This window comes from Mixophyes fleayi, chromosome 3 (genome assembly GCF_038048845.1).
Source record: "Mixophyes fleayi isolate aMixFle1 chromosome 3, aMixFle1.hap1, whole genome shotgun sequence".
Taxonomy (NCBI): domain Eukaryota; kingdom Metazoa; phylum Chordata; class Amphibia; order Anura; family Limnodynastidae; genus Mixophyes; species Mixophyes fleayi.
The window spans coordinates 6,656,177-6,671,420 of NC_134404.1; the positions used below are offsets into that span (position 1 = coordinate 6,656,177).

Genomic DNA, 15,244 nt, shown 5'->3' on the forward strand with positions numbered 1-15,244 from the left:
AGACACTGCTGGGACTATCTGACATTATACTGAGATCTCACCACTAGTCACTAAGTAAAGACACTGCTGAGACTATCTGACATTATACTGAGATCTCACCGCTAGTCACTAAGTAAAGACACTGCTGGGACTATCTGACATTATACTGAGATCTCACCGCTGGTCACTAAGTAAAGACACTGTTAGGACTATCTGACATTATACTGAGATCTCACCGCTGGTCACTAAGTAAAGACACTGCTGGGACTATCTGACATTATACTGAGATCTCACCGCTAGTCACTAAGTAAAGACACTGCTGAGACTATCTGACATTATACTGAGATCTCACCGCTGGTCACTAAGTAAAGACATTGCTGAAATTATCTGACATTATACTGAGATCTCACCGCTGGTCACTAAGTAAAGACACTGCTGAGACTATCTGACATTATACTGAGATCTCACCGCTGGTCACTAAGTAAAGACACTGCTGGGACTATCTGACATTATACTGAGATCTCACCACTGGTCACTAAGTAAAGACACTGCTGAGACTATCTGACATTATACTGAGATCTCACCACTAGTCACTAAGTAAAGACACTGCTGGGACTGTCTGACATTATACTGAGATCTCACCGCTAGTCACTAAGTAAAGACACTGCTGGGACTGTCTGACATTATACTGAGATCTCACCGCTAGTCACTAAGTAAAGACACTGCTGGGACTGTCTGACATTATACTGAGATCTCACCGCTAGTCACTAAGTAAAGACACTGCTGAGACTATCTGACATTATACTGAGATCTCACCGCTAGTCACTAAGTAAAGACACTGCTGGGACTATCTGACATTATGCTGAGATCTCACCGCTAGTCACTAAGTAAAGACACTGCTGGGACTATCTGACATTATACTGAGATCTCACCGCTAGTCACTAAGTAAAGACAATGCTGGGACTATCTGACATTATACTGAGATCTCACCGCTGGTCACTAAGTAAAGACACTGCTGGGACTATCTGACATTATACTGAGATCTCACCACTAGTCACTAAGTAAAGACACTGCTGAGACTATCTGACATTATACTGAGATCTCACCGCTAGTCACTAAGTAAAGACACTGCTGGGACTATCTGACATTATACTGAGATCTCACCGCTGGTCACTAAGTAAAGACACTGTTAGGACTATCTGACATTATACTGAGATCTCACCGCTGGTCACTAAGTAAAGACACTGCTGGGACTATCTGACATTATACTGAGATCTCACCGCTGGTCACTAAGTAAAGACACTGCTGGGACTATCTGACATTATACTGAGATCTCACCGCTAGTCACTAAGTAAAGACACTGCTGGGACTATCTGACATTATACTGAGATCTCACCGCTAGTCACTAAGTAAAGACACTGCTGGGACTATCTGACATTATACTGAGATCTCACCGCTAGTCACTAAGTAAAGACACTGCTGGGACTATCTGACATTATACTGATATCTCACCGCTGGTCACTAAGTAAAGACACTGCTGGGACTATCTGACATTATACTGAGATCTCACCGCTAGTCACTAAGTAAAGACACTGCTGGGACTATCTGACATTATACTGAGATCTCACCACTGGTCACTAAGTAAAGACACTGCTGAGACTATCTGACATTATACTGAGATCTCACCGCTGGTCACTAAGTAAAGACACTGCTGGGACTATCTGACATTATACTGAGATCTCACCGCTGGTCACTAAGTAAAGACACTGCTGAGACTATCTGACATTATACTGAGATCTCACCGCTAGTCACTAAGTAAAGACACTGCTGGGACTATCTGACATTATACTGATATCTCACCGCTGGTCACTAAGTAAAGACACTGCTGGGACTATCTGACATTATGCTGAGATCTCACCGCTGGTCACTAAGTAAAGACACTGCTGAGACTATCTGACATTATACTGAGATCTCACCGCTGGTCACTAAGTAAAGACACTGCTGGGACTATCTGACATTATACTGAGATCTCACCGCTGGTCACTAAGTAAAGACACTGCTGAGACTATCTGACATTATACTGAGATCTCACCGCTAGTCACTAAGTAAAGACACTGCTGGGACTATCTGACATTATACTGAGATCTCACCGCTGGTCACTAAGTAAAGACACTGCTGGGACTATCTGACATTATACTGAGATCTCACCGCTGGTCACTAAGTAAAGACACTGCTGGGACTATCTGACATTATACTGAGATCTCACCACTAGTCACTAAGTAAAGACACTGCTGGGACTATCTGACATTATGCTGAGATCTCACCGCTAGTCACTAAGTAAAGACACTGCTGAGACTATCTGACATTATACTGAGATCTCACCGCTGGTCACTAAGTAAAGACATTGCTGAGATTATCTGACATTATACTGAGATCTCACCGCTGGTCACTAAGTAAAGACACTGCTGGGACTATCTGACATTATACTGAGATCTCACCGCTGGTCACTAAGTAAAGACACTGCTGGGACTATCTGACATTATACTGAGATCTCACCGCTGGTCACTAAGTAAAGACACTGCTGGGACTATCTGACATTATACTGAGATCTCACCACTAGTCACTAAGTAAAGACATTGCTGAGACTATCTGACATTATACTGAGATCTCACCGCTGGTCACTAAGTAAAGACACTGCTGAGATTATCTGACATTATACTGAGATCTCACCGCTGGTCACTAAGTAAAGACACTGCTGGGACTATCTGACATTATACTGAGATCTCACCGCTGGTCACTAAGTAAAGACACTGCTGGGACTATCTGACATTATACTGAGATCTCACCGCTGGTCACTAAGTAAAGACACTGCTGGGACTATCTGACATTATAGAGACCACCCAGCTCTCTTACCTCGGACTGGGGTCACACACTTCTGTTGACCTCCAGAAACGCAGCATTTCTCAGAGGCTTCACAGTCTGAATCCCGGCTGCACTGGACAGACGGACACTGCAGAGGGTCCAACTCATTCCCATCATTACTGGGGCAAACACCCTCTGGTTCTGCACCGAGAGAGAAGTTCTGTGTAAGAAACTAGACAGGGAATTATTTGTAACAAGCCAATAAAGAGCTGAGAAGAAGAATCTGGACACAACAGGAAAGCGTAGGGTGACACGTCTCGGATGGGTATTTCTCAGCACATGGAGAGACTGTACTATACCCCATGGACTGATATGTCCGAGGGACTTATAACACACACACTGATAACATGTATCTGTGATACCTGGCACAGGGTCCCAGCAGCTGTTCCCACAGATATTACAGCACTTCTGTACACCGGGGCACTGACTGTCACTGTCACACTTCGGGTCTGGAAGAGGCTCTGTACACTTGGCTTCTATAGGGGGGCAGCGGCCAGGTCTGACTGCAGAGAGAGGACGGAGAATGACGTTCAGTGCTCGGCTACCAGGACACCATACACACCAGAGCCACGTTATTACCTTCCACAGGGGCCACACATTTCCAGCCACAGTTGGAGCAGCAACATTTCGTGGAGCTGGGACACTGCTTGTCATTCTGACACTCGGCAGGTCCAGGTCTGGCATATTCACAGGAGGCCGGATTGAACGCAGGACACACATGACTCAAATCTACAAATATGTGGAAAAATTAGTAACTCTATGGTTTCCATATTTCTGCTTCACTTCTAGATCACTGGGATTAGTAGAATGTTTTTTAAAAAAATTAACAGATGGGTGTTTAACATGTATAGACAGAGGCGAACTGCGCCAGCACATAATACAGTGGACATATTGCTATTAACCTCAGCTCGCCCTGACATCAGACTGACTACCAGACTGTCTCGAAGGAGGTATCAGCACCTGCAAGTATTGGCACAACTACACAAGGAGGCGCGGAGTCTAACACGCAGCCGGTATTCACCAGGGACAAGGAGGTTTGGACTTCGCGGTGAACGACGTGTAGGTCGTGGCCCTCCCAGGTAGCTATTTGTGAGATGGCGGAGGTATTCTTGGTCGTACAGGCAGAATCAGGAACCAAGCGGGCAGATAAGGTACCGAATCAGGAAGCGAAGAAAAGTCAACAGGCCGAGGTCAAACCGGAGAATAAAATGCAGGACAAAAGGGTGATCCAAGAGCAAGGTCAGAGAGAGCCGGGTCGGTAACAGAAATCAGACAGACTATATGGATATATATATGTATATCAGGAACGCTGGAGGCTAGATAACTAGTTGCTCTGGCACCCTAGTGGATATTTAAAGGAAGTGGCCATCCCTCCTTGGTGGGTAGTGGCTCGGTGGTCAGACATGCTGACCGCCGACAGGAAGCCCAACAGCGCGTCCCGTTGCTATGGCGATGGGCGCGCATGCGCACCACGCCACCGGGAGAAGCGTCCCCGTTGCTTAGCAACGGGGCGCACAGACGGAACCAGACGTCCGTCCCTGCATAGCGAGGAGGCGCAGGGACGGTGTCTGATAGTGCCCCCCTCCTCACAATTGGGGGAAACATCGGGCACTGAGCGTCGCTTAAGGAAGCCATTCCTCAAGCGCAGACCTCACTGCGAGTAACTCTTTATCTCCAATGCCGTAGTTAGACTCAGAGGGGGAGAACCTCCTAGAGAAGAAAACGCAGGTTAATAGTTTCCCAGAAATAGACTCCTGCAACAGAACTGCCCCGACACCAACTGAAGAAGCATCAACTTCGACTAGGAATGGTTTGTTCTGATCAGGCTGAGCAAGCACAGAAGCAGAAGAGAAGGCTTTCTTAAGTATTTTAAAGGCGGAGACAGCCTCCGGAGACCAAACCTGAGGATTACCTGATTTTCTTGGCAGGGCGGTTATGGGCGCGATGATGGAGGAGAATTGTGGTATGAACTGTTGGTAATAGTTGGCAAAGCCAATAAATCTCTGAATAGCTTTCAGTCCCATAGGTCTAGGCCACTTGAGGATCGCAGATAACTTTACAGGATCCATCTGCAGACCGGCCCCAGACACAATGTAGCCCAGGAAGGGAATCTGTGGCACCTCAAAAGCACACTTCTCGAGCTTACATTAAAGCTTATTGGCGCGTAAGCGAGATAGGACCTCTCTTACATGACCACGATGGTTGGCCAAGTCTGAGGAGAAGATTAAGATGTCATCTAGGTAAGCTACTACCGAAACGTAGAGGAGGTCTTGAAAAATCTCGTTACTAAAAGACTGAAAAACAGCAGGGGCGTTGCACAATCCGAAGGGCATTACTAGATACTCAAAGTGACCTTCTATAGTACAGAAAGCGGTCTTCCACTCGTCTCCTGAGCGTATACGAATAAGATTATATGCCCCCCGCAGGTCTAGTTTAGTAAAGATCTTTGATCCAGCGATCCTATCAAAAAGTTCAGAGATAAGTGGCAACGGGTATCTGTTTTTGACGGTGATGGCATTCAGTCGCCGGTAATCAATACAAGGCCGTAAAGAGCGATCCTTTTTTTTAACAAAGAAAAATCCTCAGCCCGCGGGAGAAGTAGACTTCCTGATAAATTCACGCTGTAGATTCTCAGATATATAAGTAGCCATAGCAGAGTTCTCGGGAAGAGATAATGGGTAGATTCTACCTTTAGGGAGCGGTTTATCCAGTAGTAGTTCAATGGTGCAATCCCAGGGGCGGTGAGGAGGAAGGGTCTCTGCAGCGGCCTTGCAGAACACATCTTGGTAGGAGAGGTATGGAGATGGTAATTCAATCTGAGGAGATGTCAGGCGACAAGGGAGAGAGGACTGGCCAGGTTTCAGACCAGACAGACAGGACTTGAAACATTGTGGGCCCCAAGAGGTAACCATCGCACGATTCCAATCAAATTGGAGTGAGTGAAGCTTGAGCCAAGGTAATGACTGTATTAACAGAACGAGGGAGAACCAGGAACTCGATGACTTCAGAATGTAGCACCCGTACCGTCAGCCGAATAGGAGAGCAGATATGGGAAACCGACCCGTTAGAGATCCGATTCCCATCCACCGTGGTGAGAAATAATGGCTGAGGCAATTTTAGTGTAGATAATTGGAGTTGCGATGCCAGTGTGGCAGAGATGAAATTCCCGGCAGAGCCGGAATCCACAAAGGCTAAGGTCTCAAAGGGGCCGACAGGAGTATCCAAGGAGATGGGCATGAGGCAATCAGTGCCAGAAGCAGAGTAGGGAGTAGTAAGCCCAACTCCTAAGTCAGCCTCCCTGCCACCGTCTAGGAGGGGGCGTTTCCCGGTCTTTTGGTGCAAGAAGATATAATATGGCCAGGATCCCCGCAATATAATCAAAGGTTTTGCTTGAAGCGTCGCTGACGTTCCTCAGGGGAAACCTGAGACCGGCCGATTTGCATTGGTTCCTCCAAAGGTACCGGGTTCTGGAACAGAGGAGCAAGGCGAGTAGAAGTCCGTCTGGTGGCGGAACATTCCTGGGTACGCTCTCGAAAGCGTAGATCTATGCGATTGCATAGGGAGATCAGGGAATCCAGATCTGTAGGAAGTTCCCGTGAGGTTAACTCATCTTTGACTCGGTCTGCCAGTCCTTGCCAAAATGTCACCACCAAAGCTTCATTGTTCCAACTGAGCTTGGAGGACAGGGTGCGGAACTGAATTACGTACTGACCGACTGTCAGAGATCCCTGGCGGAGGTTTAAGAGACTGGAGGCAGCAGAAGATATGCGACCGGGCTCATCAAACACTTTTCGGAAGGCCTTGATAAAGGTAGAGGCGTTAGACAACATTGGGTCATTCCGTTCCCACAGGGGGAAGGCCCAGGCTAGAGCTTGTCTGGACAATAAGGATATAATGAAGGCGACTTTTATGCGTTCCGAGGGAAAGGATGCTGGATTACACTCGAAGTGGATAAGACACTGATTTAGAAATACTCTGCATCTCTTGGGCTCTCCATCAACTTATCCGGCGGGGGAAGTTTCAATGAAGCAGAGGACGCCACAGCAGGAGAGGATGAGGTTGCTGCAGCAGCCGAGGTCGTCACGGGAATGATCTGAGCTGATGTCACTGATGCCTGAAGGGACTCGAGGCGCGCTGTGACTCCTTGAATACATTGAAGCAACTGCGCCTGCTCGGACTCCTGTTTTTCAACTCTGTGAGCCAGGTGGAGTAGAAGGTCTCGAGCAGAAGGTTCGCTAGGTGTTTTGGTTGACATGGCCAGAGCAAGCTGTCACGAAGGAGGTATCAGCACCTCCAAGTATTGGCACAGCTACACAAGGAGGCGCGGAGTCTAACACACCGCCGGTATTCAACAGGGACCCCCGCAAGGAGGTTTGGACTTTGCAAGTCGCGGCCCTCCCAGGTAGCGAGGTCAGAGAGAGCCGGGTCAGTAACAGGAATCAGACAGATTATATGAATATATATATCAGGAACGCTGGAGGCTAGATAACTAGTTGCTCTGGCACACTAGTGGTGTCAGAGCAGGATATTTAAAGGAAGTGGCCATCCCTCATTGGTAGGCAGTGGTTCGGCGGTCAGACGCTCTGACCGCTGACAGGAAGCCCAACAGCGCGTCCTTTTGCTATGGCGACGGGCGCGCATGCGCACCACGCCGCCGGAAGAAGCGTCCCTGTTGCTCAGCAACGGGGCGCACAGCCGGAAGCAGACGTCCGTCCCTGCATAGCGAGGAGGCACAGGGACGGCGTCTGATACAGACTTGCCATGAACTTCTGCCCTCTCTGACCTCAACCTGGTTGCCAGGCATGTTCTTGACCTCTGCCCACCTTGACCTCCGCCTGATTATCAGACTTGCCCTTGACCTCTCCCCCCTGACCTTGGCCTGAATACAGCACTGACTATTAACCTCTGCCTGCCCTGATGTCGTCTGATTACCAGACTTGCCATTGACACCCCCCGGTGACCTTGATCGGAATTCCAGACTTGCTTTTGATCTCTGCCTGCCCAGACTGCAGGGATTGCTAAGTCACCGTCTGTCTCCACAGTGTTCTCTCCACATAACCCAGCAATATCTAGACAATGAGCCCTTACTACCACGAGTTAAAACCTTGTGGAAACTGAGTACTCTGAAACATATTTCATTCCTTGGAAAAAGGGGCAGCTTATAGATTTGGTGTTTTATTATTTCAAGTGATATTGTCATAACAAATAGCAAAATGCATCTTTTTATGAGTTCAAAGAGGAGATCTTATCTTCAGGACCTAGAGGTGGTAGAGAATTTGTGGGAAGGAAAAGACTGTGCGCCCTCCCGCAGAGCCGGGATGTCCCTTTAAATGTGTCTCATCCACCCATTTATATAATCCCTTCCTGCAAAATGAAATCTAATTGCTGCATTCAGTAGGAAAGTTTCTGTGTTCGTTCACCTTAACCGCAGTCAGAGTGGAACGTTCCTGGTACAATGTCACTAGGATCCGACATAGGCGATAGCCGGGGACTCCAGCATATCTACCAGTGTTGTTAATAAGACATTTACTTCACCACAGTTATGTGAACATAAAATGCTTCATTTCCCCACATAGACATTGATGTATGCAAAGACCACCCAGATCTCTTACCTCGGACTGGGATCACACACTTCTGTTGACCTCCATAAACGCAGCATTTCTCAGAGGCTTCACAGTCTGAATCCCGGCTGCACTGGACAGACGGACACTGCAGAGGGTCCAACTCTTTCCCATCATTCCTGGGGCAAACACCCTCTGGTTCTGCACCGAGAGAGAAGTTCTGTGTAAGAAACTAAACAGGGAATTATTTGTAACAAGCCAATAAAGAGCCGAGAAGAAGAATCTGGACACAACAGGAAAGCGTAGGGTGACACGTCTCGGATGGGTATTTCTCAGCACCTGGATAGACTGTACTATACCCCACGGACTGATATGTCCGAGGGACTCATGACTAGAGATGGGCGTGTCCGGTTCCCCGAGAACCGAACCCACCCAAACTTTGGGTATCCGAGTACCGAGCTGAGTAGCTCGGTACTCTCCCACCCACTCCGAATCCAAATCGAGGCCGAACGTTATCGTGACGTCGTCGGATCTCGGGGCTCGGTTCTCGCGATACTTCAACATTATCAATACACGCCTCCACAGCAATCCATTGCCATTTGACAGAGGGAGAGAGCAGGGTGTAGTCACAGGCTGATTAGAGCAGGGACAGAGAATCCAATATTCTTATTCCAATTGTTGTAACAAAAATCGCTAGAGAAGAGAGGAATATAGAGGTTTTTTTTCTTTTCAATATTTGGCCCTCCAAAGTGCTTTTGGGGTGTCTACCCTAATTGTGCATAAATATTTCTGGATGTCAAAATTACTATCTGTCAGCAGTATCTACCAGATAATTTTTAGCACTCCCCAGTGCTTTTGGGGTGTGCCCCCTAATTGTGCATAATTATTTCTGGCTGTCAAAATTACTATCTGTCAGCAGTATCTACCAGATAATTTTTAGCACTCCCCAGTGCTTTTGGGGTGTCCCCCCTAATTGTGCATAATTATTTCTGGCTGTCAAAATTACTATCTGTCAGCAGTATCTACCAACTAATGTTTAGCACTCCCCAGTGCTTTAGGGGTGTCCCCCCTAATTGTGTATAAATATTTCTGGCTGTCAAAATTACTATCTGTCAGCAGTATCTACCAACTAATTTTTAGCACTACCCAGTGCTTTAGGGGTGTCCCCCCTAATTTTGCATAAATATTTCTGGCTGTCAAAATTACTATCTGTCAGCAGTATCTACCAACTAATTTTTAGCACTCCCCAGTGCTTTTGGGGTGTCCCCCATAATTGTGCATAAATATTTCTGGCTGTCAAAATTACTATCTGTCAGCAGTATCTTACCAAATATTTTTTAGCACTACAAGTGCTTTGGGCTGAGAATGGATTCAAAGCAGTCCACATATGAGCAGAATGAGCAACCAGGTTCTGGCACCAGTCCTGATGCTAGTGTTCCCAGTACGTCATCTGGGCAAGGCGATGTCAAACTACAGAGTGTTTCGAAATCAGTCCAAAAAACAAAAACAAAACAAAAATTTACTGTGTTGAAGCGAAAAAGAAGTGTTACTGAGCAAAAGTTAAGTGCCGATAAAAAAAAAATTGCCAACATGCCATTCTACACACGCAGTGGCAAAGAGAGAATGAGGCCTTCACCTTTGGCTATTAGTGGCAGATCCCAAAAAGTTACCAAGCCTACAATTGGTGCACAACTACTGTTATGCGTCAAAGCCGAGCTGCAAGATAACAGTAAGGCATTAGAGGATAATGTTTGCTCTGATTCACAAATGACACCAATCCCTGTGGAGAGTCCATCCAACAGTGGGATGTCTATTCGTGAGCATTCTGCTGATGTGTGCCTTAATAGCCCGAGTGTAGCCGGTGATACACAAATTGAGGATGCCACTTTGGAATTAGAAGAGGATGAGGGGGAGATTTGTGTAGGCGACGAGGGCGCTAATGAGGATGTTGATGAGGTTGTTTGTGTAAGTCCTGCACCAGTGGCAGCAGTTCTGGCACGTGACAAGAAAAAGGCCATTGTCATGCCTGGGCATAAAACAAAAAAATCCACTTCTTATGTGTGGAATTATTTCTACCCAAATCCAGACAACAATTGTATAGCCATTTCTAGTGTATGTCAAGCCACAGTCAGTCGAGGGAGAGACCTTAACCATCTTGGAACCTTGTCATTGTTACGCCATTTAACGAGAGTTCATGGCAAAGTGTTGGGAAAAGCTGAAAGTTCTTCCCAAAAAATTACAAGCACTCCATTATCAGCTAAGACCCTCCGCTCACCGACATCCCGACGGCTACAAAATACACCCACCACACCATCCTCATCAATATCCTCAGTAGCGCTCGGAGTTAGCCCGGCATCCCACTTAAGGCTGGATGACTCCTGCACTATTATTGATTCCTCTGAAGAAAGCGTTAGTCCCACTGCTGCTGCTGTTGCTGCTGCTGGGGGTGAATCGTCATCCCAGAGGCAGGTCAAGAAAATGAGCAGTCCTACATTTCAGCAATTACCTGTGAAACAATCATTTGCGAGGGGAAGCAAATATGACAGCAGTCACCCAGTCGTCAAGCGAATCACAGACGCCATGGCTGTAATGTTAGTGTTAGATCTGCGTCCAATCTCCACAATAATTGCAGCTGGTTTTTTACAGTTAATTGAGGTTTTGTGTCCACGTTACAGAATTCCATCGCGACACCATTTCTCCCATAAAGCAATTCCACAACTATACCAAAAAGTGTGTAAAAATGTAGAGATTGCGCTGAAAAATGCCCTTCTGCCCACTGTCCACTTAACCACAGATATGTGGACAAGTGGAAGTGGCCAAACCAAAGACTATATGACTGTGACAGCCCACTGGGTTGGTAATTCACCTTCACCAGCAGGAACAGCAGCAGCATGTACACCACTACGTAACATTTGTCACAGGCAGGCCACTCTTTGTATCACTGGCTTCACTAACAGGCATACAGCTGACAATTTGTTACGCAAACTGAGAGATGTGATTGATGCATGGCTTATACCACTTGGACTCTCCCCAGGGTATGTCATTTCTGATAACGCCAACAATATAGTGCAAGCATTACAGCTGGGTGATTTCCAACACATTCCCTGTTTTGCTCACACCATCAACTTGGTGGTGCAGAGCTTCCTACGAAATAACCGTGAGGTGCAGGAGATGCTTTCGGTGGCCCGTAAAATTTCAGGCCATTTCAGGCATTCAGCCACAGCATGTAGGAGATTTCAGCAGCTCCAAGAGCAGTTTAACTTACCCTGCCACCAACTTAAGCAAGAGATGGTAACTAGGTGGAATTCCACCCTGTGCATGCTTCAGAGGATGGAGGAATGTCACTCACCGGACCATGAGTGCCTCTGCGCTGGTGCGTGGTTCTCTAGCCTTCCTGCCGGCGCCTGTTCTGAGCCGCGGCCGTCCGCCATCTTGATGGACTGCGCATGCGAAGCACCCAAGAACTCTTATGACCTTTGCTTTTAATCTAATTGGTGGATCAGGCACCTCTCCCTATTTAAGGCACCTGTGCTCATTACATCGTTGCCTGATCTTGAGTCTCATTCCCTGTGAGTCTCTGAAGGTGTCTGATGTGTCCTGCTCGTGTCTTCAGTTTCCTGCGGATTACCTGCTCTATCATCGGTGGTTCCCATACCCGCTACTGACTCCTGTGTCCTGCTCATGTCTTCAGCTTCCTGCTGATTATCTGTTCTACTCATCGGTGGATCCTATACCCGCTACTAACTTCTGTATCCTGCTCGTGTCCTCAGCTGTCTGCTGGATTACCTGCCCCGCTCATCAGCGGTTCTCATATCCGCTACTGACTCTTGTATCCTGCTCGTGTCCTCAGCTGTCTGTTGGATTACCTGCTCTGCTCACCTGCGGTTCCCATACCCGCTTCAGCCGTTCAGCGCTCCTGCTGTGCCTGCATATCCTCGTGGACAAGCTTCTCTACTCATCAGCGGTATGCTTACTTGTTATTGACTATCAACTGTTACCTTGCATATCCGCTTAGGACAAGCTTCTCTACTCAGCAGCGGTATCCATTACCGCCATAGACTATTAGCTATAACGCTGCATATCTGTTTGGAACAGTTCCTCTGTGCTCTCATTGTATTCATACAATTATTGACTCTATTCATTCCTCCACTTATCCTCACCTGGACAAGTCCTCACCTCCTCGCAGTGGTACAACTTGCTGTCCGCAGACCACTGACGCCTCCTCTACCTTCCTGCACCTGGACAAGTCTTCTCATCACAGCAGTGGTACAACTTGCTATACGCAGACCATTGACTTCCCGCTACCTACCTGCACCTGGACAAGTCTTCCATTCACAGCAGTGGTACAACTTGCTGAATGCAGACCACTGACTCTCCCGCTACCTACCTGCACCTGGACAAGTCTTCCCTACACAGCGGTGGTACAAGTTGCTGAACGCAGACCACTGACTTCCCCGCTACCTACTTGCACCTGGACAAGTCTTCCCATCCCAGCAGTGGTACAACTTGCTATCCGCAGACCACTGACTCTCCCATTACCTTCCTTCACCTGCTCACGTCCACCCTGCTCTCCGTGGTTGAAACCAGCCTTCTACTATAGCTGCAAGTCGCTGACTCATCTACCAGTATAGCTGCAAGTCGCTGACTCATCTACCAGTATAGCTGCAAGTCACTGACTATCATCAGTTCCATTGGCTTCCTCTCTCCATCTGCTGTTATATACGTTCCACTATTCACCCTGCTGCCAGAGGACCGCTGTGCAAACTCCGCCCCTCTGGTAAGCATAGTTAACTGGTGAATCCTGGGCAGAACTCCTAGTGCCCATGACAGTAAGATCAGGCCATGACAGACCCAGGATCGGAACCAACAGCTAAAGAGATGCTGCAGTACCTGGTTACTCGGATTGAACAACAAGATGTTCGACAGCAACAGTTGTTCCAATGTTGTCAGGCTTTAGCCTCCCGAGGAATCCCTGAGCAAAATGTAGCAGCTACTGTTGATCCTCCAGTACCTTCTTCTTCTTCCCCAGTGCCATCCCAGGTGTCTACCGTTTCCACGCTACACCTGCCTACTCCCTCTAAGTATGATGGAGACCCGAAAACCTGTAGGGGTTTTCTTAACCAATGTTCCATTCATTTCGAACTTCAACCTCACAACTATTCTACTAAAGTGGCCTATCCCATCTCTTGGTTTTCCGGACAGGCTCTCGCATGGGCCTCCCCTCTGTGGGAAAGAAATGACCCTTTATTGGAAGATAGTGCCATGTTTATTTCTACGTTTCGAAGAATTTTTGACGAACCTGGTCGTGTGATCTCTGCGGCTTCCAGTATTCTCCGACTACGCCAAGGATCCCAGTCAGTAGCCCAGTACGTCATCCAATTTCGGATTCTTGCCTCCGAGCTCCAATGGAACACTGAAGAGCTGATAGCTGCCTTCTGGCAGGGTCTTGCCGACAAGATCAAAGACGCACTGACCTCACAAGAGTTACCCTCCTCCTTGGACGATTTCTCTATGCCACCGTGTAGACATGAGGTTTCGTTAGAGAGATTCCGAAAGAGTAATTTCTTCCAAAGCGCCTGTTCGCTCAGTATTCCAAGTTCGTCATCTTCCACCTCCAGTAGAACCCATGGAGGTAGGACGCTCTAAACTAACATCTGAGGAGAGGGAGCGACGAGTGAAGAATAGACTCTGTATCTATTGCGCTGACTCTACTCACATGCTGAACTCATGCCCTAGAAGGTCGGGAAATGCCAGGCCCTAACCAGTTCTGGAGAGGTAAGGTTAGGGTCCCTGGAGTCCTCTCCAAATTCTATGGATGCTAAGGTCTGTGCTTTTGATGTTACCGTTTCCTTTGCCACCAAATCGTTTTTGTCTCAAGCACTTCTGGATTCTGGAGCTGCTGGAAACTTTATATCTAGTTCTCTAGTGAATCAATGGTCCCTACCAGTGATTCCTTTAAAAGCACCTGTAGCGGCCACCGCTATCGATGGTTCACGCATAATTAATGGACTCATCACTCAATGTCTTACACCAAGAGAAAATTTCCTTGTTGGTCCTTCCTGTTACCACCAGTCCCATCGTACTTGGCCTTCCGTGGCTTCAACTTCATTCTCCTCAGATTCACTGGAACACTCCTCAAGTCACTTCCTGGGGTCCAGATTGTCATCATAGATGTTTGTCTCAAGTTGTTCCATTAAAAATAAATCAGTCTTCCATTACACCCTGCCCACCGGGTCTTCCTCCACAGTATGATTCCTTCGCGGATGTGTTCGATAAGATTCAGTCTGAACGCCTTCCTCCTCATCGGGCGTGGGATTGTCCGATTGACTTACAACCTGGCAAGAACCCTCCTAGGGATCGTGTGTATCCACTCTCGCTACCAGAAACCCAAGCAACTTCTGAGTATATCAAGGAGAACCTCCAGCGAGGATTTATCCGACCTTCCACTTCTCCCGCTGGAGCGGGGTTCTTTCTTGTGAAGAAGAAGGATGGATCATTACGACCCTGTATAGATTATCGTGGTCTCAATGCCATTACTATCAAAAATCGGTATCCTATTCCACTAATTACCGAGCTCTTTGATCGCATTAAAGGAGCCTGGATATTCGCCAAACTTGATCTTAGAGGCGCCTATAATTTAATCCGGATCAAGTCTGGGGACGAATGGAAGACAGCTTTTAACACCAGGGATGGTCACTATGAATATCTAGTTATGCCCTTCGGGTTGTGTAACGCCCCCGCTGTCTTCCAGGGTTTCGTGAATGAGATCTTCCGGGACTTGT

The 15,244-nt window shown here is 47.5% G+C and overlaps 1 protein-coding gene across 1 annotated transcript in view; it reads right to left on the reverse strand.

Annotated features, from left to right (window-relative positions):
* The window catches only part of LOC142142549 (uncharacterized), a 51,377-nt gene that overhangs the window by 8,493 nt on the left and 27,640 nt on the right, over positions 1–15,244 (reverse strand). The window contains exons 11-14 of the mRNA XM_075200428.1: positions 8,514–8,663; positions 3,481–3,630; positions 3,264–3,404; positions 2,893–3,042 (exon numbers count right to left, since the gene is read on the reverse strand). Of these exons, the coding sequence (XP_075056529.1) occupies positions 2,893–3,042; positions 3,264–3,404; positions 3,481–3,630; positions 8,514–8,663 (591 nt within the window). The remainder of the gene's footprint in view (positions 1–2,892; positions 3,043–3,263; positions 3,405–3,480; positions 3,631–8,513; positions 8,664–15,244) is intronic.